We start from the raw sequence: 23846 nt of genomic DNA on the forward strand, positions 1-23846 counted from the left end.
GGTACTTTTCATGGGGAATAAAATACTGATATACAATTTAAAGGGACCATCTTGCCCAGAATGGATTATTTAGTTACAGATTTTTTTCTTTCCCAATGAGCGACAAAAAAATAGAAAATACCTTGGATCCATATGAATTTGCATAGCTGCCTTCTGAAAAAATTTCCTAATGTTGTGACTTTATATATTCTTATGACAGGATTCCTTCTACTTCATTCTTACTCTAAGTGGGTAGAACAGGTTTCAGTTTTCTAGATTATGAAAGAAGTACTGAAATGTTGAGATCCCATAGCTACTTAGGGGTAGAAATGCAATTTAGAAACAAGATCACCTGACTCCTATTGAGTTTGTCTTTCCTTAATATTACAGAGTGATCCCATTCTGGCTTAAAGTATAACCCTCTTGGCAATTCATTACTTTAAAGTTCATATTATGACTTTTTTTAAAACTCCCTTTTTTTTTTTAAGGACCTGACAATGTCCCTGTATTGTGGAATAGCTTGCAGGAGAAAATTTTTTTGGTGCTATAGGCTGCTATCAACCTATGTTACTAAGACACGGTGAGTTTTAGCCAACCTGAGCTTTGATTATTCTGTTTGGCCCATTAAACTATTGCGATATTATGATTTTATATATATATTTAGGTTTATGATTATTATATATACATTATATATTACTATATTTGTGTGTGTGTATATGTGTGTGTGTGTATATATATATTCATATATATATATTCATCCATGGTTTCTGGCTCATAACTCCTATGGCCCTTATTACAGTCTTTTGTTATAATGTGGGGCACTTTAGACCTCAGGGGCAGGCCTCAGGAAACAAAATCTCTTTTACCTTCTCCTATCCTCCTTTTACCTGCCCATGGCAGGACTCTAATCTGATTGCGGGTCCAAAGACCCTCATTCCAGAGAGGGTTGTGCCCCATACTCCGGAGGAAGGAAGGCTGCACAGAGAGGCCAAGGAGAACCTGAACAGACAGGCATTGCTGGGTTTCCGGTCAGTCTATTATTATAAAATCATAACCATTTTGTCCAATCAGATTTCTACATGGTTGTCAATCATGCCTATGTAATGAAGCCACCATAAAAACCCAAAAGGACAGGGTTCAGAGAGCCTCTGGATAGCTGAACACATGGAAGTTCCTGGAGGGTGGTGCACCCAGGGAGTCATGGAAGCTCTGCACCCTCCCCCTACATACCTGACCTAAATGCATCTCTTCATTTGTATCCTTCGTAATATCCTATATAATAAACCAGTAAACATGAAAAAATATATATTTTTATTTTTTTAGAGATGGAGTCTCACTCTGTCACTCAGGCTGAAGTGCAGTGGTACAATCTTGGCTCACTGAAGCCTTGATCTCCTGGGGTCAAGCGATCCTCCCACCTCAAACCCCCAAGTAGCTGGGACTACAGGCATATGCCACCATGCCTGGCTAATTTTTATATTTTTGTGTAGAGACAGGGTTTTGCCATGTTGTCTGTGCTGGTCTGAACTCCTGAGCTCTGGCAATCCACCTGCCTTGACCTCCCAAAGTGTTGGGATTACAGGCGTAAGTCACCAAACCTGGCCGAAAAATTTTAAACAAACTAAATATCCAATAATATCTAAAATATCTCACACACTTGAATATAAGTTCTATTAAGATCAGACTTTGTCTTTCCACTGTGGTACCCCTACTTCATAAAACAGTGCCTGGCACATGGTAGGCACTAAAGTACTGTTGAATGAATGAACACTAAGGGAGAAATTAAGTAAATTAAGGTACTATAATAGAATAATAAACATGTTAAAATTATATTGTTCTATTCCTGTCACTTCAGATGAAAAAAACTGTATTGAATAATATTTCATGAAGTTTCCTATAAATAAAGTAGATAACCCCACCCCCTTCCCCCAAGAACTAAACTTCAGTGAAAGGTAGAGTAGGAAAACAAAATCTACAATAGCACATGAAGATGATAAAGACTTTTTTGTCTTAGCCTAGGGAAATTAGAAATCTGTGAATTTGAAATCACTAGCCTGCTTTCATACAGTTTTGGGGGTTAAATTTATACCATCTATGTGGTGTGGTTCTAGAACCCTTAACCTAAGAAATAATTTTTTTTTCTTTTTTTTCTTTTTGAGACAGGATCTTGCTCTGTCACACAGGCTGGAGTGCAGTGGTATGATCATAGCTCACTGCAGCCTCAACCTCCCAGGCTGAATCAATTCTCCCACCAAGTAGCTAGGATCACATGTGTAGCTACTTGTACACCACCATGCCTGGCTAATTTTTTTTTATTGTTTGTAAGGTAGGGTCTTGCTATGTTGCCCAGGCTGGTCTCAAACTCCTGGGCTCAAGCAATCCTCCTGCCTTTACCTCCCAAAGTGCTGGGATTATAGGCATGAGCCACCATGCCCAGCCTAAGAAATGAATTTAAGTAGTAATCTTGGACTGAAAATACCCCTGGGGCACCATGTGAATATAAATATAAAACTCCTTAGGAAGTACACACTCACAACCAGTGATTCCTACATATAAAGCCCTATCAAGCTCCAAAATTTAGAGGCATATAAAGGCTGGGTGCAGTGGCTCATGCCTGTAATCCCAGCACTTTGGGAAGCCAAGGCGGGCAGATCACTCGAGGTCAGGAGTTCGAGACCAGCTTGGCCAGCATGGTGAAGCCGTCTCTACTAAAAATACAAAAATTAGCCAGGAATGGTGGCGTGCACCTGTAGTCACAGCTACTCAGGAGGCTGAGGTGGGAGAGTCGCTTGAACCTGGGAGGTGGAAGTTGCAATAAGCCGAGATCGTGTCATTGCACTCCAGCCTGCATGATAGAGTGAGACCCTGTCTCAAAGAAAAAAAATTAGAAGCACATAAGCATATAATCCTACATGAACAAGAGTGAACAAACAACAAAATTGTGATACTTGTTTCAGATATTGTTGGACATTTAGGTTGCGTGTACTCCTTTAACAGACTACAAGAATTTTTTTTTTTTTTTTTTTTTTTTTTTTTGAGATGGAGTCTTGCTCTGTTGCCAGGCTGGACTGCAGTGGCGTGATCTCAGCTCACTGCAACCTCCACCTCATGGGTTCAAGTGATTCTCCTGCCTCAGCCTCCTGAGTAGCTGGGACTACAGGCACACGCCACCACGCCCAGCTAATTTTTGTATTTTTAGTCGATATGGGGTTTCACCATGTTGGCCAGGATGGTCTGGATCTCTTGACCTTGTGATCCACCCACCTCGACCTCCCAAAGTGCTGGGATTACAGGAGTACGCCACCACGCCTGGCCAAGAATATTAACATAATTATTAAATAGAGTCTAAAATTTAAGTATGTTAAAGTGATTAAATAAATCTATTTAAGAATGAATAAAAATAATGAGGCCAGGCACAGTAGCTCACACCTGTAATCCCAGCACTTTGGGAGGCTGAGACGGGTGGATCACCTGAGGTCAGGAGTTCGAGACCAGCCTGGCCAACATGGCAAAACCCCATCTCTATTAAAAATACAAAAATTAGCCAGGTGTGGTGGCGGGCACCTGTAATCCCAGCTACCTGGGAGGCTGAGGCAAGAGAATCACTTGGACCCGGGAGGCAGAGGTTACAGTGAGCCAAGATCGTGCCACTGCACTCCAGCCTGGAAAACAAGAGTGAAACTCAGTCTCAAAAAAAAAAAAGAAAAGAATAAAAGTCTACCAATAAAGAATATGATGTGAAAATGTTTACATATGTTTAAGAAAAAAGGCTACAAATTAGTAGGTTTGATGGATCCTAAATATACTTATATATATATTGATGTATAATAGTAATCACTTAGAGAATTCCAAAGTGTAAACAGTGATTATCCCTGAGTGGTGGGATTTTGATGATTTTCTTTTCAAAAAATTGACAATTGTATATTCTGATTATTAAAGATTGACTATTTTTTACTGTTAAAATAAGGAAAAAGTTTGTTTTAAAATAATCTAAATATTTTCAACTTTGATAATCATAGCAATTTCTATGCTATTATAACTGAAAAGGGAAAATACATTTTTAAAAATAAGAGTTCCCAATCCAGAGGAGTGTAAGGAACTTTTGGATCTCAATTCCAGTTCCAGTGAGGCCCTGGGTCTAAGACCTTAACCTGGGTGTTTTTGTAGGTGTTTTGCTTTTTAGGGTCATTAGGGCAAGTACAGGTTGTACCACTCTTTCTGTTCTTTTACGAAGGCAGCAGTGTTTGTTCTATTGTTTATATTTGGTAACTTCTGAGTGACACGTCTCTCCTTTGACATGCATTGAGTCTTTGCCCCAGGAGGCTACAGTGACTCATAAGTTTAAAAATATCACAATTCTTAAAAGATCAGGTTTCTTTTGTCTTCTATTTATAAAGAGCTCATCGTAACCCCTTTTATCACAGTCAAGAGTAGGTTCTGAAAGATACCACTGGGGTGCATTTGTCTTTTTGCTTTTTATTTTCATGTTGAGCAAACTCTGCCTACTGGTATTACATGAGTTCTCAGATCCCACAGGAAATGTCTGCAAACTATTTTTCCCACTTGACAAAAGAAGCCAGTTTTTACCTGAGCGCCTGTTTTAGGGCTTTTGACAGGCAAAAATGGCTAATCCCAAGGCCCCAGGGGAGTCTGCATTCTGTCCCTGCTGATCACAAGGATTTGAAGGGAGAGACTCAGCCCACCCTTAATGAAGGTACTGGAAAAGCCTGGTACTTACCCCATTACTATTGCCTGTTTTTGAGAAACCAAGAATAGGAGGATGTTCCCTTTTTCCACATTTTCATTTTGGCTACTGAAAATACTATGGCTGGGTGTGGTGGCACACACCTGTAATCCCAGCACTTTGGGAGGCCGAGGGCAGATCACTTGAGGTCAGGAGTTCGAAACCAGCCTGGCCAACATGATGAAACCCCGTCTCTACTAAAATACAGAAATCAGCTGGGCATGGTGGGGCATGCCTGTAATCCCAGGTACTCGGGAGGCTGAGGCACGAGAATTGCCTGAACCTGGGAGGCAGAAGCTGCAGTCAGCTGAGATCATGCCACTGCACTCCAGCCTGGGTGACAGAGTGAGACTCTGTCTCAAAACAAAAAAAGAAGGAAAATGAAAATACTATCCTTATTAAATAGGTTAAGTATAGGTTTCATCAATGCTCCCTTTGTTTTCTTTTCTTTTTTTGAGACGGAGTCTCGCTCTGTCATCCAGGCTGGAGTGCAGTGGCGTGATCTCTGCTTACTGCAACCTTCGCCTCCCAGGTTCAAGCGATTCTTCGGCCTCAGCCTCCTGAGTAGCTGGGACTACAGGCGTGTGCCACCATGCCCAGCTAATTTTTGTATTTTTAGTAGAGATAGGGTTTCACCATATTGGCCAGGCTGGTCTCGAACTCCTGACCTCGTGATCCACCTGCCTCAGCCTCCCAAAGTGCTGGGATTACAGGCGTGAGCTACCACGCCCGGCCAGGTGCTCCCTTTGCTAGAGATAAGGAGTTAATGGTATCTACTTTGGGATCTAGATGTCTGAAGTAAGGGTACATTGAAGGTAAAATTTGTTCTTTATCTTCCCTAGATTGAATGAGGGTCACTGAAGATACAGTGTTTACTCTTTGTCTGCTGTGAAAAAGTCTGTTCCCATCTCTAGGTATTTTGTGGTTGATGTTTTATCACTGTACTTGTTTTCCTTTCACTCCACTGCATGTAAATTCTTGCCTCACAGTGTAATATTGGCAGAGTACCTTGAAGTTCAATTCAGTAAATATTTATTACCCTTGAAGTTCAATTCAATAAATATTTATTGAATCGAGCCATTCAATATGCTAACTACAGAGATACAGAGCTGAGTAAAGCATAACTTCCCCTTAAGGAGATCATAGTCTCTCAGAGGAGACAGACAAATGAACAAATAAACCAATAGTGCAACCACAGAAGTATGGGTGAGGTACACAGTAAGACAAAGGAGGGAATGAATGATTATCTATAGCCACCTCAAACCCTTTTTGGAGCAAATTAGGTTGTAAATAAATAAAGGGAAATAACCATGGTAAGAGAGGGATGCAGCGACAGCATTCTCAAAGATGAATGCTATACAGGTAACTAAGGGTGGTTTTGTAATGGTTTGATTATTTCCCAAATACAGGTATTTATTTGAACTGAAGGAAGATGATGACGCATGTAAAAAAGCCCAGCAAACAGGAGCGTTTTACCTCTTTCATAGTCTGGCTCCTCTGCTTCAGACTTCAGCACATCAATACCTGGCCCCCCGGCATAGCCTGTTAGGTAAGTCCAGAGTGGACCAGTGGCGTTGACCAGCCTGTGGCCACTACGCAGAATTCAGCCCATAATGAATTCTAAGAAAGATCCTTGAACTTTGGAGTCTAGATTTTTCAGAAAGCTTTTGAGTCTCATGCTTGTATAACTGCTTCTGCCAACTAATAATTTATTGTATGAACTCTAGTTGTCCAGTCAAATATTATTTGGTGATGAAATGAACCACTAATGCCTTAAACCAGGGGTTGGTAAAACTGCTGTCCAAATTGTATCTGCTACCTGTTTTGTAAATTAATTTTTATTGGAACTTAGACGTACTCATTCATTGACATATTGTCTATGGCTACTTTTGCACTACAATGCAGAGTTGTGACAGAGACTGTATGACTCACAAAGCCTAAAATATTTAGTATCTCTTTCCAGAAAATGTTTGCCATTCTTTGCCTTAGAGCAGTGAATTCCAGCCTCCACAGGGGTATACAGTTATGCTAATTCAGAGTTCCATCATGGCCAGGCGCGGTGGCTCACGCCTATAATCCCAGCACTTTGGGAGGCCGAGGAGGGCAGATCACGAGGTCAAGAGATCAAGACCAACCTGGCTAACACGGTGAAACCCGTCTCTACTAAAAATACAAAAAAATTAGCCGGGCGTGGTGGCGGGTGCCTGTAGTCCCAGCTACTCGGGAGGCTGAGGTAGGAGAATGGCGTCAACCCGGGAGGCGGAGCTTGCAGTGATCCGAGATCACGCCACTGCACCCCAGTGTGGGTGACAGAGCGAGACTCCATCTCAAAAAAAAAAAAAAGTTCCATCATAACTTCATTTTTACTAGAAGGGTCAAGATTAAAAGTGAATTAAAATGAATTTGCTTTTAGAACCCTTTTAGCATATTTAACTAAAGATATCTAAGCCATTGGGGTTTGTCATTCAAAATGCAAACTTTGGCTGGGTTGGGTGGCTCATGCCTGTAATCCCAGCACTTTGGGAGGCTGAGGTGGGTGGATTGCTTGAGCCCAGGAGTTCAAAACCAGCCTGGGCAACATAGTGAGACCCCGTCTCTACCCAAGAACAAAAAATTAGTCGAGCCTGGTGGTGTCTCAAAGACAGAAAACAAAATGTGAACTTTCAGTTTTATATGAGTCACTATATACTAACTTCTGTATTGCCAGTGAATTTCTCCCATAGGTCAGAAGTTGGAGTACTTGGTAGTTTCTAGCACTGCAGAAGAATCTGAGGACTCCATCAGAAGGCACTAAACATTATTTAGAGATTTAGCAATGTTTATGTTGTATTATGGTTTTTGTGTGTGTTATGTTGTATTATGAACAAATAAATATGAGTCCTTCATGAACAAGTGTATAGGATTTCTCCCTACACATCACTCATCTTTTAGAGATTGGCATCTCAGATGAGTATTTTACTCTCGTCCACAAAAGTAGCACATTCTGGAGGTTAATTATAGAACTGGATTGGTCTTTACCTGCAGCCTTGAACTCCTTGGCTCAAGAGATCCTCCCATCTCTGCCTCCCAAGTTTTTGGGACTACAGGTGTGCACTTCACTGCACCCAGCTGATTTTATTTTTTGTAGAGACAGGGTCTTTGCTGTGTTGCCCAGGCTGGTCCCAAACTCCTGGCCTCAAGTGATCCTCCCTGCCCCCCAGCCTTGGTCTGTACCATTTTAAGTGTGATACTTATTTTTTTTTCAATGACTTAATAAGTTAACTATCGTGGATCTTACTAACTAGGGGATATTTTCCTTTCATGATACAGTCATAGAGTAATACAATGTTATACAAGAATTCCTTCTTTGGTCTAAAGTCCTCAGATTGCTAATGAGAAAACAGGCCTGGAGAGGTTAAATGGTTAGACCAAGGTTACATAGCTAATTAGCTGCAGTTGGAAGCCAAGTATACCCACTTTAAGCTGAAGTAGATGATTTTCTGTGAGTCTAATATGGCTGTAGTGATTTAATAGAAACCCTTGTGTTTTGCTTTTCTCCCTTCCCCTTTCTGTTTCTTAGAGTTGGAAAGGCTCCTGGGTAAATTTGGACAGGATGCACAAAGAATAGAAGATTCTGTGCTGATTGGATGCTCTGAGCAGCAGGAAGCATGGTTTGCTCTGGATCTAGGTCTGGATAGCTCCTTTTCCATAAGTGGTACATGACATTATTCCTAACGGGTACTTCCCAGTGGTCTTCAGAATTTGGGATTTCACATAATGGTAAAATTTAAAGGAAAATTTGGGGAATACAAAAGGTTATCAACTTTCTATTTTTTAAAAAAGGACATTAAAAAGTGTCATCTGCGATCATCATCATTTAAATGACAATAAAGGACATTTTAATGCCTTCTAAGTTAGGTGATGGGTACATGAATATTTATGGTATTAGTCTCTGTACCATTATACATTTTATTTATTTATTTTATCTTATTTTATTGAGACAATGTCTTGCTGTCACCCAGGCTGGAGTGCAGTGGTACAATCACAGCTCACTGCAGCCTTGACCTCCTGGGCTCAAGTGACCCTCCCACCTCAGCCTCCTGAGTAGCTGAGACCATGGGCATGTACTACCATGCCCAGCTAATTTTTAATTTTTTTTTTTTTTAATAGAGATGGGGGTCTCCTTATGTTGCCCAGGCTGGTCTCAAACTCCTGGGCACAAGCAATCCTCCCTCCTTGGCCTCCCAAAGTGCTAAGATTACAGGTATGAGCCACCACACCTGGCCTATACATTTTGTATATTTCTTTTTTTTTTTCTGAGGCGGAGTTTCACTCTTGTTGCCCAGGCTGGAGTGCAATGGCGCGATCTCGGCTCGCCACAACCTTCGCCTCCCAGCTTCAAGCGATTCTCCTGCCTCAGCCTCCCTATTAGCTGGGATTACAGGCACGTGCCACCATGCCCGGCTAGTTTTGTATTTTTAGTAGAGACGGGGTTTCTCCATGTTGGTCAGGCTGGTCTCGAACTCCTGACCTCAGGTGATCCGCCTGCCTCAGCCTCCCAAAGTGCTGGGATTACAGGCATGAGCCACCAAGCCCGGTCACATTTTGTATATTTCAGTATTTCATTAGAAATGTTAAAAAACTTATAACATCATTCTAATTTCTTTTTTGAATACAGGTGAATAAAAATGTTTCCATATAGCTCTGGGTCCACAGACCTGCCATTGGGAACCACTTTGCTATTGGCTCATGGCTCCTGTCAGGCTTTCCTTCTGTCTTTAATGGTCTAGGTGTAAATGTAGTGATGCTGGGATGAGGTTCACATAGGAGCCATGAGGTCCCACTTCATCTCTTTTCCAAGGATAAGCTAATGCAAATGTTCTTGCCCCGAAGAAGATCTTGAGAAATACTATGTGCTAATGTTTCCCAAACTGGCCTGAATGTAAGAATCACCTGGTGCTTGTTAAAACAAAAATAGAGATTGCTGGGCCTCACTCCATGCCAGCTGCTTTAGAATCTCCAGGTAGGGGCTTGAGAATCTTGCTTTTTAAAAAAATTTTATGTATATATTTGTTTATTTTGAGATGGAGTTTTGCTGTCACCCAGGCTGGAGTGCAATGGTGCGATCGGTTCACTGCAACCTCTGCCTCCTGGGTTCAGGCGATTCTCCTGCCTCAGCCTCCTGAGTAGCTGGGATTACAGGCGCCCACCACCAAGCCCGGCTAATTTTTGTGTTTTTAATACAGACAGGGTTTCACCATGTTGGCCAGGCTGGTCTCGAACTCCTGACCTGAAGTGATTCACCCGCCTCGGCCTCCCAAAGTGCCGTACCTGGCCTTTTTTAAATTTTAGAGATGGGGTCTCACTGGAGTGCAGTGGCTATTCACAGGTAAGATCATAGCGCACTGTATGTAGCCTGGAACTCCTAATGGCCTCAAGCCATCCTCCTGCCTCAGTCTCCTGAGTAGCTGGGACTACAGGCACACGCCCCCACACCCAGCTGAATCTTACGAGGCAAGTTTGGGAAACACTATTTTAACAGGATAGACTGGAGAGAGGCCCTGAGGCAAAGTTTGTCATTGTTTAATTTCATTATCTTTTCTAATTTTCTAGCCTCCTTACACAAACCTGAAATGGAGACAGAGCTCAAGGGGTCTTTCATTGAGCTGAGAAAGGCACTCTTTCAACTCAATGCAAGGGATGCCTCCTTGCTGTCCACGGTAGATTCTGATTTCTCATTCTGTAGGAAATTTAGTAGAGCAGTAAGTGTGGGCAAATCCATGTGTACACACAAGGCTAGAGTGACGTTTGATTTCTTCTTTTGCAGATTATAGTCCTTTCTACAAACACTGGCAGGACAATGTGCTGTAGGAAGATTGCTTATTCTTCCTTCTTCTGCCCTTGTTTTTGGCAGAACCACTGTCAAGATCATTGTCTCCTAAAGACATGCAGATCTATGGCAATAGGATCTGTCAGCCTCATAAACATTTTTAATGACCCACATAGCATGACATATACAGTATCATGTTTTCCCTAAGAGAAATTACTTTACATTGCTTTAATGACTTGCCCTCACAGCTTTAGATTTCACTTGCTAAAGTATTTTGATTGTGCATTTAATTTAAAAAGAAACCTCTAAACATTTTTTTAGTTGCAAAAAATTCCAACTTTACCAGGGAGAAGAACATTTTGGGGTGTTCAACTGTACTGGGAATGTTTTTTTAAGCTGGTTAGTGAATACATGGGTGTTCATTTTATTACCTCATATACTTCATATGTTTTAAATAATAATACATTTAAAAATATGCTTTCTTTTATTCAGATTTCTGATGCTAGAGGAATATGTTCAGTTAGTTTACTTGTCCTGAAATTTAAACAGTAACCATTTAAATTACGTGAGCTGTAAAGAGATTGGCATTTTTCTGTGAGTTGTTCCAGACACTAGGCCCAGTGCTGTTAAAGATGAGCCCCGCATTCTCTCCAAATGACACCAGGCCCATCACTGTGTTCCTAGGCTCAAGCTCTTCTCCGCTGGCATGATGCTCATCAGTTCTGCAGCAGAAGTGGGCAGCCCACCAAGAAGAACGTGGCTGGCAGCAAGCGTGTGTGCCCTTCCAATAATATCATCTATTATCCACAGGTAAGTATTGCTGTAAGAGGACAGTAATCCAAGAAGACTGTGTGCTGCTTTGTCCTGGGGAAGGAAGCCTGTGCAATTCCTTAATTATACATTGCTTTAGCTCATTGGCAGGGCCCAAAGTGCCAGCATCTCAGTTTCCATTCCCCTTTCCTAGATGGCTCCTGTGGTGATCACGCTGGTGTCAGATGGGACCCGATGCCTGCTTGCCCGCCAAAGCTCCTTTCCCAAGGGAATGTATTCTGCCTTGGCAGGTTTTTGTGATATAGGTGAGGAGTTTAGGGGATATACAGGTGACACTGGAAGATATACAATCTTACTAATACAATCTTCTCTGTCTTGTTGCTATAGAGCTTGAATTCCCAAGCACATTCTTTCCTATCATGTCAAGAAAACTGCTTTCTGGCATTATATATATATATATATATAATTTTTTCCTTTCCTTTTTTTTGAGATGGGAGTCTCACCCTGTTGCTCAGGCTGGAGTGCAGTGGCGCAATCATGGCTCATTACAGCCTCGACCTTCTGGGCTCAAGCAATCCTCCCACCTCAGCCTCCTGAATAGCTAGGACTACAGGCGCAGGCTACCATGCCCGGCTAATTTTTAAAATTTTTTGTAGAGACAGGGTCTCGCCGTGTTGCCTAGGCCAGTCCTGAACTCCTGGCTTCAAGTGACCTACCTGCCTTGACCTCCCAAAGTGTTGGGATTACAGGTGTGAGCCACACTATTTTTTTAAGCAGATTTTCAAACATAGGAGATTGTTGAAAGAATTATACAGTGAACACCCATACACCCACTACCCAGATTCTATAATTTTTTTTCCTCTTCACATGTAGGCATTTGTTTGTAGGGAGGCCACAAGCTTTGTGCCTCTCACCACATTGACCCCAGATTCCTGTTGGGTGTGTTATAAACAGAGGAGCCATTCTTTAGGCCCCCTGCTCTGAGCACACCCCTAGATTCCATGAATTTTTACTACACTTACTTTATCACAAAGCTGTCCATCTATCCATTAATTAATCTATCTTATTTTTTGATGCATAGATTGAAGATATTAGTACACTTCTTCCTATTTCAGCATGCGTAACATTTGCTAGAATTCAGTATTTATTTACAGGTTGGTTTTTTTCTCTAGTCTATTGGGGTCAAATTTGCAAATGGTGAAAAGTGGAATTTTATGAAAGCTGAGGGCAGTAGTCCCTCCTACTGTCACACTTACTTTAGACCTAGCAGACTTAAGCACTGTGGTTCAACACACAGCTCTGGACCTGATTCTTATTGTTGGAATGACTCAGAGTTTTAGGACACTCCCAAGAGCATTTCATTGAAACTTTGGAGCCAGTGTTGTGCACCTTTCTCAAATGGGCTGTCTGTATCACCCTTCTAGCTACAGGGCTGTCCTGAATTAATCTGAGTGCTTGTAGGTGAAAGTGTGGAAGAGACCATCCGTCGAGAAGTTGCAGAAGAGGTGGGATTGGAGGTGGAAAGCCTGCAGTACTATGCATCCCAGCATTGGCCCTTCCCTAGTGGCTCACTCATGATTGCTTGCCATGCAACTGTGAAACCAGGGCAGACAGAAGTAAGTTCTCATGTTCCCTTATGCTGTGATATTTCTTTTGCTTCATCCAACCTGCTCATCAGCAAGTACTTATTAAGCACTTGTCTAGTCCAGCATCATCTAGATTACATAAACATGTGTAAAATATGATTTAGGGCTGAGCACGGTGGCTCATGCCTGTAATCCCAACACTTTGGGAGGCTGATGTGGGCGGATCACTTGAGGTCAGGAGTTCAAGACCAGCCTGGCCAACATGGCAAAACTCCATCTCTACTAAAAATACAAAAATTAAGGCCGGGTGCGATGGCTCATGCCTGTAATCCCAGCACTTTGGGAGGCTGAGGTGGGCGGATCACGAGGTCAGGAGTTCAAGACCAGCCTGGCCAAGATAGTGAAACCTCATTTCAACTAAAAATACAAAAATTGGCTCAGCATGGTGGCAGGTGCCTGTAGCCCCAGCTATTTGGGAGGCTGAGGCAGGAGAATCGCTTGAACCTGGGAGGTGGAGGTTGCAGTGAGCTGAGGTCGCGCTACTGCACTCCAGCCTGGGCAACAGGGTGAGAATGCGTCTTGAAAGTAAATTAATTAATTAATTAAATTAAATATGATTTATGCCCTCAAGGAATTTGCAACCTAGTAAAGGAAGCAAATAATCTTCATTCTCCCTTGCATATATGTCAATCACGAGACAATTTATTTTATTTTATTTTTTTTGAGACGGAGTCTTACTCTGTCACCCAGCCTGGAGTGCAGTGGCGCGATCTCGGCTCACTGCAACCTCCGCCTCCTGGGTTCAAGTGATTCTCCTGCTTCAGCAGAGAAGTATATACCCTTGAAATTATCAAACCATCATCACTATCAATGCCATAAACTTATTCATCACCTACAAAAGTTTCCTCCCACCCCTTTTATTTTTCTCCCACCCTTTTTTTTTTTTTTTAATTTTGTGGTAAGAGCACTTGATGTGAGATCTATTCTCTTAGCAAATTTTTATGTGTATAATATAGTATTATTAATTGTAGACCTTATGGTGTACAGATCTTCAAAACTTATTTTGCATGACTGAAACCTGGTACCCTTTGACCAGTGGCCACCCTCCCTTCAGCCCCTGGCATGCAACTTTTTCCATTTTCCCCTCCCTTCAGCCCCTGGCAACCACCATTCTACTCTCTGCTTCTGTAAGTTTGACTATTTTAGATTCCACATATAAGTCAGATCATGGAATATTTGTCTTTCTGTGTCTGGCTTATTTCACTTAGCATGTCCTTTGGGCCCATCTATCTTGTTGCAACTGCAGGATTTCCTTCCTTTTTAAGGCTGAATAATATTCTATTATAGTATATACCACATTTTCTTTATCCATTCATCCATTGTGAATACTGCAGTGAACATGGGAGTGCAGATATCTCTTCAAGATCTAGATTTCAATCCAGAAGTGGGATGCTAGATCAAAGGGTAATTCTATTTTTAATTTTTTGAGGAACCTCCATATTTTTTTCCATAGTAGGTGCACCAACTTACATTCCCCACAACAGTGTACATGGGTTCCCTTTTCTCTACATCCTTACCAATACTTGCTGTCCGTTGTACTTTTTTAATGGTAGCCATTAAAGAAGGTATGAGTTAATAGTAGCCATCAAAGAAGGTATGAGGTTTTCATTTGCATTTCCCTGATGATTAGTGATGTTGAGCACCTTTTCACATACCTGTTGGCCATTTGAATACCTTCTTTGGAGAAATGTCTATTCAGATTCTTTGCCCATTTTTAAATTGGCTTATTTATTTTTTGGCATTAAGTTGCAGAAGTTCCTTATATATTTTGGATATTAACTCCTTATTAGATAGAGGGTCTGCAAATATTTTCTCCCATTCTGCAGGTTGTCTCTTCACTCTGTTGATTGATTCCCTGACTCTGCAGAAGCTTTAGTTTGATAGAATCCCTACTTGTCTATCTTTGCTTTTCTTGCCTGTGCTTTGGTATCATATCTAAGAGACCATTGCCCAGTCTAATGTCTAGAAATTTATTCCTTTATGTTTTCTTCTAAGAATTTTATTGTTTCAGGTTTTATATTTAAGTCTTTAATCCATTTTAAGTTGGTTTTTGCATATGATGTAAGATAACGGTCCGATTTCATTCTTTTGCATGTGGATATCCAATTTTCCCAACACTGTTTATATAAGACAATTTACCTTTTATTGTCAGGAGTTAAGAGTATCTTACATATAGTAGGCGCACAATCAGGCATCATTTAATGACTGACTGCAGGATTGGTCTTATTGCTCAAGTCAGTCAGGATGCTGGGAACTAAAAATATAAAACTATAGGAACTTGTAGTTGAAAGAAACTTAAGACGTTGTCTTTTTTTTTTTTTTTTTTTTTTTTGAGATGGAGTCTCATTCTTGTCGCCCAGGCTGGAGTGCAGTGGCACGATCTCAGCTCACTGCAACCTTCGCCTCCCAGGTTCAAGCAATTCTCCTGCCTCAGCCTCCCGAGTGGCTGGGATTACAGGTGCCTGCCAGCATGCCCGGCTAATTTTTGTATTTTTATTAGAGATGGGGGTTCCACCATGTTGGCCAGGCTGGTCTCGAACTCCTGACCTCAGGTGATCCTCCCACCTTGGCCTCCCAAAGTGTTGGGATTATGGGCATGAGCCACCACGCCCGGCTAGACATTGTTTTATCCAATCTCATCTTGCACTTCTCTAGCATCACTGACTGATGGTCTCTGCCTGCCAAAGTTTGCCTATTGTATGTTTTGGTTTTTATAGAATATCTAATCTATTTCAGCTTCCTTGGGATGAAGTTTGCATTACTTTGCTTCTTGCAAAGATGAGACTATGCTTTTGACTATCATTAACCCTTATCCTTTAAAAAAAAAAAAAAAAAGAGTGGCTGGGCACAGTGGCTCACGCCTGTAATCTCAACACTTTGGGAGGCCGAGGCAGGTGGATCACCTGAGGTCAGGAGTTCAAAAGCATCCTGTCCAACATGGTGAAACCCCGTCTCTACTAAAAATACAAAGAAATTAGCCAGGTGTGGTGGCGGGTGCCTGTAATCCCAGCTACTCGGGAGGCTGAGGCAGGAGAATCATTTGAACCTGGGAGGGGAGGTTGCAGTGAGCCAAGATCACACCATTGCCCTCTAGCCTGGGTAAAAAGAGCAAAACTCCATCTCAAAAAAAAAAAAAAGTAATATTTGTATGTTCTTTTTTAATTGAAAAATTTATACAATCAATAGAGACACAAGGAAAAATAGGTATTATTCATAATTTATTCTCAATGTTAACCACTCTTAACATTTTAGTATTTGTACTTCCAGGATTTATTTAATGTATCTTATCTTTTTTTTTTTACTATGTTAGAAATATATTTAACTCGGCCGGGCACAGTGGCTCACACCTGTAATCCCAGCACTTTGGGAGGCCGAGGCGGGTGGATCACAAGATCAGGAGATCGAGACCATCCTGGCTAACACGGTGAAACCCCGTCTCTACTAAAAAATACAAAAAATTAGCCGGGCATGGTGGCGGGCGCCTGTAGTCCCAGCTACTCAGGAGGCTGAGGCAGGAGAATGGCGTGAACCTGGGAGGTGGAGCTTGCACTGAGCCAAGATAGCGCCACTGCACTCCAGCCTGGGCAACAGAGAGAGACTCCGTCTAAAAAAAAAAAAAAAAAAATATATATATATATATATATATATATATACACACACACACACACACACACACACATAAAACTCTCATTTCTTAATTATGCCTCTTTTGCTTCTGGGCAGTATCTAGAACTGACTTTCACCTAACCTGAAGATCCCAGGTATTATCTTCTAAGATTGCTTAGTTCTAGAATCATTTTCTGACCTTTGGCCATAGTATTCTAAATTTTGTAGCTCCTGACCTTACATCCTTTTCTTCCTTATGTCTTTCAGATCCAGGTGAACTTGAGAGAATTAGAGACAGCTGCCTGGTTCAGTCATGATGACGTAGCCACAGCCCTGAAGAGAAAGGGCCCCTATACTCAGCAACAGAATGGGACTTTCCCATTCTGGCTGCCCCCTAAGTTAGCCATCTCCCACCAACTGATTAAGGAGTGGGTGGAAAAACAGATCTGTTCTTCCCTGCCTGCTTAGCCCGGATCAAGTCACTTAGATCGCTCCTTGGTATTCCTGAGGGACAAACTAGAGATCAGTTGACAAAGGAGAAGTGACAAAAGATAAGCTGCAGAAAGACCTCAGAAGGGCAGAGCAAAGGGTGAGCCTACAGTAAGACACTTCTATCAGCAGTGTTAATGGAAGAAATTCCTACCAATGGGCAATCAAAAAAGCCAGTGTGAGAAGAAAACTGATGAGCTGTCAACTGTCAAAAATCAGGGGGAAGGGGGAAGCATTAGTTTGGATGTAGGCCCTTGTTCAGTCATTTTCTCTAAGGCCTTGGAAGCAAACATCTTCTGGCATATGGCTTGTTAATGCTGTGTTTACACTAACTGCCAAAATGTGCCTGTTGTAAGTTTGGTTAAAACTTTTATCTTAGTATTGAAAATATATAGCAAGTTTTAAGTCATTACTGAGTTACTTGTTACCCTTACAGAATTAAGAAAAATAGCACAGTATGACATTTTAAAATTCATGTACAGGTGCATTCTAGTTACATGAACATGGTAGTTAAATAAAAGTCACAATTAAGTCATTATGACTCAGAGTACTTTATAATAAATCAGATGCCCTGAGGCTCTGTTGAGGAAGTAGAATCCCAATGGGACTCCAGACAGTAAATCTTTTTCGCTGTTTTCAGCTCTGTCACATGCTCAGTTTGTGACCCAGGGAAAAGACTATTGCTTTGCCATGCCTGTTTTCCTAAATAAAACAGTTGCTGGCATTTGCACATCCACAATGTGTTGATTAACAAAGGGATTGGTGGAGATAAACAGATGCCAAACCTGACCTATTTCTTAAACTTTATGGAATAAACTAAATTTAGGATTTCTCATCATTCATATATGATGCCATAAGGGAGAAGAGTTTATTTGGGGAAAATAAAAGAAATTCCCACACCTTTGTTCTGATGTCTTTTTCTGTCCTGTGAATTGAGAAAATTTTACAAGGTGAGAATTTTGGGGTAGGGGAAAGGTTCCCTATTGGTGACAATTAAACATTTAAGTCCAGGTTTCAAGTCAGTGGAACAACTGAAGCAATGTGCAGGAGGAATGTTAGAGGTCTTGCTGAAAAGAGGAAATAATCATATCTTCAGAAGATTCTAGGGACTTATTTGTGATTAAAGACAAAAGCTCCAGAGACCCTAAGGTTATTTACATGTCAAAGTCCCATAGGACTAAGTCCCAAAGTCCCATAGCACTAAAGAGATTCTAAAACTAGAAAAGTTAAAGCACTGAATTTCCTTTTGATCTCAAAAGGTCATTGCTCTCTCCACTGCCAGCAAACCATCATTGCTTTGGGGAAATCAAAGTGCCTTCATCAGGAAATGTTGAGGGATAATATGTGATGGGACTTGATTGTCTTGTTAGATTGGCAGCTTGCCTTTACCTGGGCTGAACCCAGCATGCAGAAGGGAAAAGCACTCACAAAAGAGAGGTCCTGAGATTTCTTCATATCTTGCAGTTAGAAGAAAACAGTTCAGGGTCCATGTGTATTACCATCTCCCAATCTTTTCTATCTCTATGTGGGTGTGTTTGTGAGCGCATGTGTACACATCCCCAATCTGAAAATACTGATAGAAAGGGGAGTGTGCGGAATTCCTGGTTATGAGTTTCCCAAACTTACCATGGAGTAACTGTTTGTTTTTTGATTAATGTGTTTTTGGAAAAGAAAAGATGAGAGTGGCTAACAGCAGGAGCTGCAACATTGAACTTTGCTTCTCAGTAGTGAGTGGGAAAAGAGCTTTGCTGTAGAACCCCAAGGATATCTGAAAGCTGAGGCAGAAGAGAGCAGGCCTGGGATACTGAAAATGGCAGATAAATAAAAGAAACTTTGGTACAGGACCTACCTGACCTGAGAATATATATGTGGGCAATAAATTATGAAGGTGCTAAGGATAAATAGAACCCATCTGGGTCCATGATGCAGAATAGAAAAACAGGTAAAATCTTGTGAGCCTGGCTGAAAGTCAGTCAGCCGTGGCAACCAGAATAAAAAAAAATTTCATTTATATTTTTGCCTATCACCCTTTCTCTACCCAATATTTAATCCTCAATGAAGATAAACCTAATGTACCACAAGTGCGATGGGGGGAAACCTTTTTCTCACAATTGAGCTGGGACGGCATTCTGGCCCCATTTTTAACATGAGAAATGTAGCTTCAAAACAAACAATAAAAATATATTTAAAATAATTATTATTTAAAATGTTAAAATGTTGCACAATATCATCTGATGTGTTACTTTAGTCAATGTGTAACACTTATCCTCTTCCTTAGTTCATTTCAGTGAACACTAGGAAGACAAAGGATTGGAGTGGGATATGGTATATTTAGTTTTTATTTATTTATTTTTGAGATGGAGTTTCGCTCTTGTCGCTCAGGCTGGAGCGCAATGGCGCAATCTTGGCTCACTGCAACCTCCGGCTCCCGGGTTCAAGCTATTCTCCTGCCTCAGCCTCCCAAGTAGCTGGGATTATAGGCGCCCACCACCATGCCCGGCCATATTCAGTTTTTATTAGTTCGTGATAGTAGGTTCTCAGATGAGAACTCTACTACACCATTCTCCTAATTCCTCCCTTGGTCACTGGAGAGGGAACAGTATGAAACTATTTCCATTGTTTTTACTTGGATAGGGTAAGATATAGTAAAGGCATCTCTCTGCTGCATACAATAATAAAGAAGAATCCAGAGACCTAGATTATAAAAACGTGGTCAGTATATGGAGCTGTCTGTAGAGAAGACTTTTTTTTTGCTTTTAATGGTGAATTTTATGATATATAGATAATACTTGATTTATTTTAGGAGGAATATGAGCATCATTTTAAGAAATAAACATTTCATCTTAGCAATAGATATATCAGTTATATTAAATATCAAACCAATTAATTAATTAAAACAATTAAGTACAATATCAGGTATGAAATATCCAAAATAGGCAAATCCATAGAGACAGAAAGTAGACTAGTGGTTTCTAGGGGCTGGGAGTAGAAGGGAATGAGAGACTATTAGTGAGTATGGGGTTTCTAATATTCTAGAATTAGATGGTAGGGATGGTTGCACAATTTTGTAAACATACTAAAAACCACTGAATTGTATAATTTAAAGGGTAAACTTTTTGGTATGTGACATATCAATATAGCTGTTATTTACAAGTAAGTTCTATATCTTGCTTCAGGTACATACATACATGCAAAAATTCACTGACTGTACACTTAAGATTTGTGCACTTAACCATATGCATGTTATGCCTCATTAAAAAAATTGAAAAGAAAAAGTGAATGAGTTTTCAAATCCAAATTTGTCAACTTGAAATTTTGATCTGAGGATGAATAGCAGTAAGGGAGAAATTTAAATATTTAGAATTACTCCAAGGGTATATTGTGGTAGGGTATGTCTTTAGCATGAAGTGTGTGAATTTCATCTCAAGGTTGTCTAGGGGCTAGATTCTACCCTGCCGAGTTCAAAACCTGTGTATAACCCACAGCTGAGATCACAAAGACTTGTGCCAAGAGGGCCACATGGAGAAGTCAATCTGTAAAACTTGTAATGAAGAAACATTTTTACCAAATGAGTAATCTAAACTAGAAATGAACAGAATCATATTCAATATTTATTTAAAAAGAAAAAAGAGAAGCTAAATGTGCTGGTTAATTTTTTGTTGGCTTACTTGTTGGTCTGTGATCGGTGTTGTCAGGCAGCTGCACTCCCATGCTTTGTAAAAGATTGGAAGCAGGTCCTGCCAGTCCAGCTTGGGAGCTATAGGATTCCAATATATTTGAAACCAGGTTCAGGTCTACATCTACTGGTGCCATAACAGATTCTCCTGTACCAGAATCTTCCTCATCTGAATTGTTATCAGTAGTCTGGGATACAGGTTCCTTATTCATAGAGGGAAAAGAAAATTATGGGCTAATATATCATTAGGTTGCATGGTGGTTACAATAAAAAGATAACTAAGCCACAATGTAAATTTGCATTCCAAATTAAAAAGGAAACTTCTTATCCTTGGTGATATAAACTGAAAATGAAGTCTATAAGTTATATGGCCTAGCACACATAATAAAACTTGGTTCTAAAGATTATAACACATTTCTCTCCAGGAAAGATTCCTGCAAATCAAATAAATTGCATGTCTATTTTGAAATAGCTCAAGGGCTAATAGAATTAAGAAGGTACATTTATAACTTGTCTAAGAGTCTTAAAAGAAACAAACATAAAAGTGAATATTAAATGAAATAATAATGTAAATTTTCTTCAAAATGAAAGAAGCGAGTGTTCCTTTCTTTCCCCCCAGTGAAAAAGCTTAAAAGTAAAAACACAAGGCTTTGTGGTTCCAACCACAAAGATTCTAAATTGTTAGTTGGGCCTCTGATTCCACAAGCTGGGGAAAGAATTTGAAAGATTACAGCTCGATAGACTTTTATGTCCTTGCTACCCAAAGCATTGTCCATGGAGCAGCAGAGTCTCCATCGCTTGGGGCTTATTAGAAATGGAAAATCTCAGCTGGGAGTGGTCGCTCATGCCTGTAATCCCAGCACTTTGGGAGGCTGAGGTGGGTGGATCACTTGAGGTCAGGAGCTCCAGAGACTAGCCTGGCCAACATGGTGAAACCCTGTCTCTACTAAATATACAAAGATTAGCCAGGCACGGTGGTGCGCACCTGTAGTCCCAGCTACTTGGGAGGCTGAGGCAGGAGAATTGCTTAAACCCAGGAGGCAGAGGGTGCAGTGAGCCAAGATCGTGCCACTGTACTCCAGCCTGGGTGACAGAGGGAGACTTCCATCTCAAATAAAATAATAATAATAATAATAATAATAAAATAAAACAAAATAATAATAAAAAAAAGGAAAATCTCAAGCTTCATCCCAGGCCTACTTAATCAGAATCTATGTTGTAACATGATCTTTTGGTTTATATTCACATTAAAATTTAAGAAATACTGCTTTAGATAAATCTAATGTATGGTTTCTACTAGATTTTGACAATTCTGGAAGTGACTATAGTTTTAAAAGTGGTTTAGATGATCAAAGCAAGGAGAATTAACATTAATTAAAGGCCTATTGTAGGTTTTACTGCTGTCTAATTTGGTTCTCATGTTAATTCTATGATATGAGGATTACTGGTTTATAGATACATTCACAGTGGACAGCTGAGCTAGACTTCAAACCCTAACCCATAAGACTCCAGGGTTCTTGCTCTTTCCATAATACCTCTGTTTAGGATTAGACAGTGGTGGCATTAAAAACTAGGATGAAAACATAAACGGAAGGTGAATCCTAAATTTGGCTCTAAATTAGGGAAACATACAAAATAAACTGTTAAAACTGGAAAGTTATTTGAATGTTTAAGATCCTCTCTGTTTATTTACTTATGTTATTTTGTTTTAATCCACTGTGGCCCAAGGCATAGTCTCAAAAGGTCTTGAGAACATGTGCCCTCTCTTTTTTAAAATCCATTTAAGCTGTAGTTTTTTTAAACTACTTTTGAAAAAAAAATGTATTTAAGAAGTAGTAGTGTACAATTGCATTCTAATTTGAGCATATTATATGACTTTTTATTTTAAATCCTGATAGATAATGTAGAATAAGTAATATAATGAAGCTTATGTTTAGGAAAATTAAGTCTATGATCCTTTATCCTACCAGAGTTAGGAAAACAATTAACATTCTTATTTATTTCAAATCTCACACACCAAAAAAAGAAAAACTATGATAAAATATGGTTTTAGCTATCTGACATACTAGACTCAGAAAGAGAAAGAGGTTAAAAACACACATACCACTTGGTTCCTAGTGGTGAAACTTTTGCTGATGCAGGTGTGTGCTAGTTCCTGGTCCATCTGGGCCATGTATGACTTGAGATTATCAAGCGTTCCTTTCAGGGAAGCCTCTTCGCCAGGTTCATGTGTTTCAAAGTCCAAGTCATCATCACTATCTAAACATTCAAAGTCTTCATCATCCAGATCATCAGAATCTGACTCATTAGGCCTTGGCCCTACACAGATCCCAAGAAAGAAAGAGCCACTTAGTAATTATTATTATTATTATTATTTTTTAGTTACTACACATCTCAAAATAATTAGAATGTTACCCACAGAAAAAGACTAATACACACAGTCAATCTACTTCACAAAAATCCCTTCTACAAATGCTGGCAGATATGTGTGCATTTAATGTTGTGGAAAAGCGTACAGGCTGAATCAAAAGATTTAGCTTAAAAAAAAGTGAATTCAATTAATTAAAATATTTTTCTTAAAAAATTTTTAAAAATACCTAATAAATGAATACATTTTGATGTAAACATTCAAGCCATACAAGTATTGTATCCAATCTCACTCTCTCCCCAGAGGTAAGCATCTTTTAGCAGTTTCCAGGTATCCCGATCTTTCTCTCTGCAGTTCTGTACATATATACATATTATAATTATTTTTTGAGTTATCTTTTTATTACTGATTTGTAAGTACAGTAATTCCAAAAAAGAACAATATAATATGGGAGCCAATGTAAAACCCTATTTAAACACACAGCATTCAGTCACTCTCAAATATTTAATGAGGCCGGGCACGGTGGCTCACGCCTGTAATCCTGGCACTTTGGTAGGCTGAGATGGGCGGATCATGAGGTCAGGAGATCGAGACCATCCTGGCTAACACGGTGAAACCCCGTCTCTACTAAAAATACAAAAAAATTAGCTGGGTGTGGTGGCAGGCGCCTGTAGTCCCAGTTACTCAGGAGGCTGAGGCAGAAGAATGGCATGAACCCAGGAGGCGGAGCTTGCAGTGAGCCGAGATCGTGCCACTGC

General features: G+C 40.3%; 2 protein-coding genes and 1 non-coding gene across 21 annotated transcripts in view; 1 reads left to right on the forward strand and 2 right to left on the reverse strand.

Annotated features, from left to right (window-relative positions):
* The window catches only part of ECD (ecdysoneless cell cycle regulator), a 92915-nt gene that overhangs the window by 38737 nt on the left and 30332 nt on the right, over nt 1-23846 (reverse strand). For 5 of the 10 annotated variants that reach the window (XM_063780754.1, XM_054660239.2, XM_054660241.2 and 2 more), the window contains 2 exons: nt 22825-23039; nt 20713-20923 (listed from right to left, as the gene is read on the reverse strand). In XM_063780754.1, coding sequence (XP_063636824.1) covers nt 20713-20923; nt 22825-23039 — 426 coding nt within the window. Of the gene's footprint in view, nt 1-16150; nt 16554-19398; nt 19739-20633; nt 20924-22824; nt 23040-23846 lie in introns of those variants that run through there. The other 5 variants (XM_054660240.2, XM_063780755.1, XM_063780758.1 and 2 more) reach the window with 3 other exon arrangements.
* Nucleotides 1-23846, forward strand: part of NUDT13 (nudix hydrolase 13) — a 41165-nt gene that overhangs the window by 3462 nt on the left and 13857 nt on the right. Inside the window, exons 2-10 of one of the 10 annotated variants that reach the window (XM_063780771.1) lie at nt 468-559; nt 5566-5637; nt 6133-6272; nt 8283-8417; nt 10316-10422; nt 11217-11342; nt 11497-11608; nt 12765-12919; nt 16823-17943. In XM_063780771.1, coding sequence (XP_063636841.1) covers nt 10336-10422; nt 11217-11342; nt 11497-11608; nt 12765-12919; nt 16823-17023 — 681 coding nt within the window. In that variant the 5' untranslated portion in view covers nt 468-559; nt 5566-5637; nt 6133-6272; nt 8283-8417; nt 10316-10335 and the 3' untranslated portion in view covers nt 17024-17943. Of the gene's footprint in view, nt 1-467; nt 560-5565; nt 5638-6132; nt 6273-8282; nt 8483-10315; nt 10423-11216; nt 11343-11496; nt 11609-12727; nt 12920-16822; nt 17944-23846 lie in introns of those variants that run through there. The other 9 variants (XR_010146635.1, XM_016918579.4, XM_063780773.1 and 6 more) reach the window with 9 other exon arrangements.
* Nucleotides 12169-12296, reverse strand: LOC112204685 (small nucleolar RNA SNORA11). The gene has a single exon (XR_002938353.3). It is a non-coding gene; the product is annotated as a small nucleolar RNA SNORA11 (small nucleolar RNA).

Source organism: Pan troglodytes, chromosome 8 (genome assembly GCF_028858775.2).
Source record: "Pan troglodytes isolate AG18354 chromosome 8, NHGRI_mPanTro3-v2.0_pri, whole genome shotgun sequence".
NCBI lineage: Eukaryota > Metazoa > Chordata > Mammalia > Primates > Hominidae > Pan > Pan troglodytes.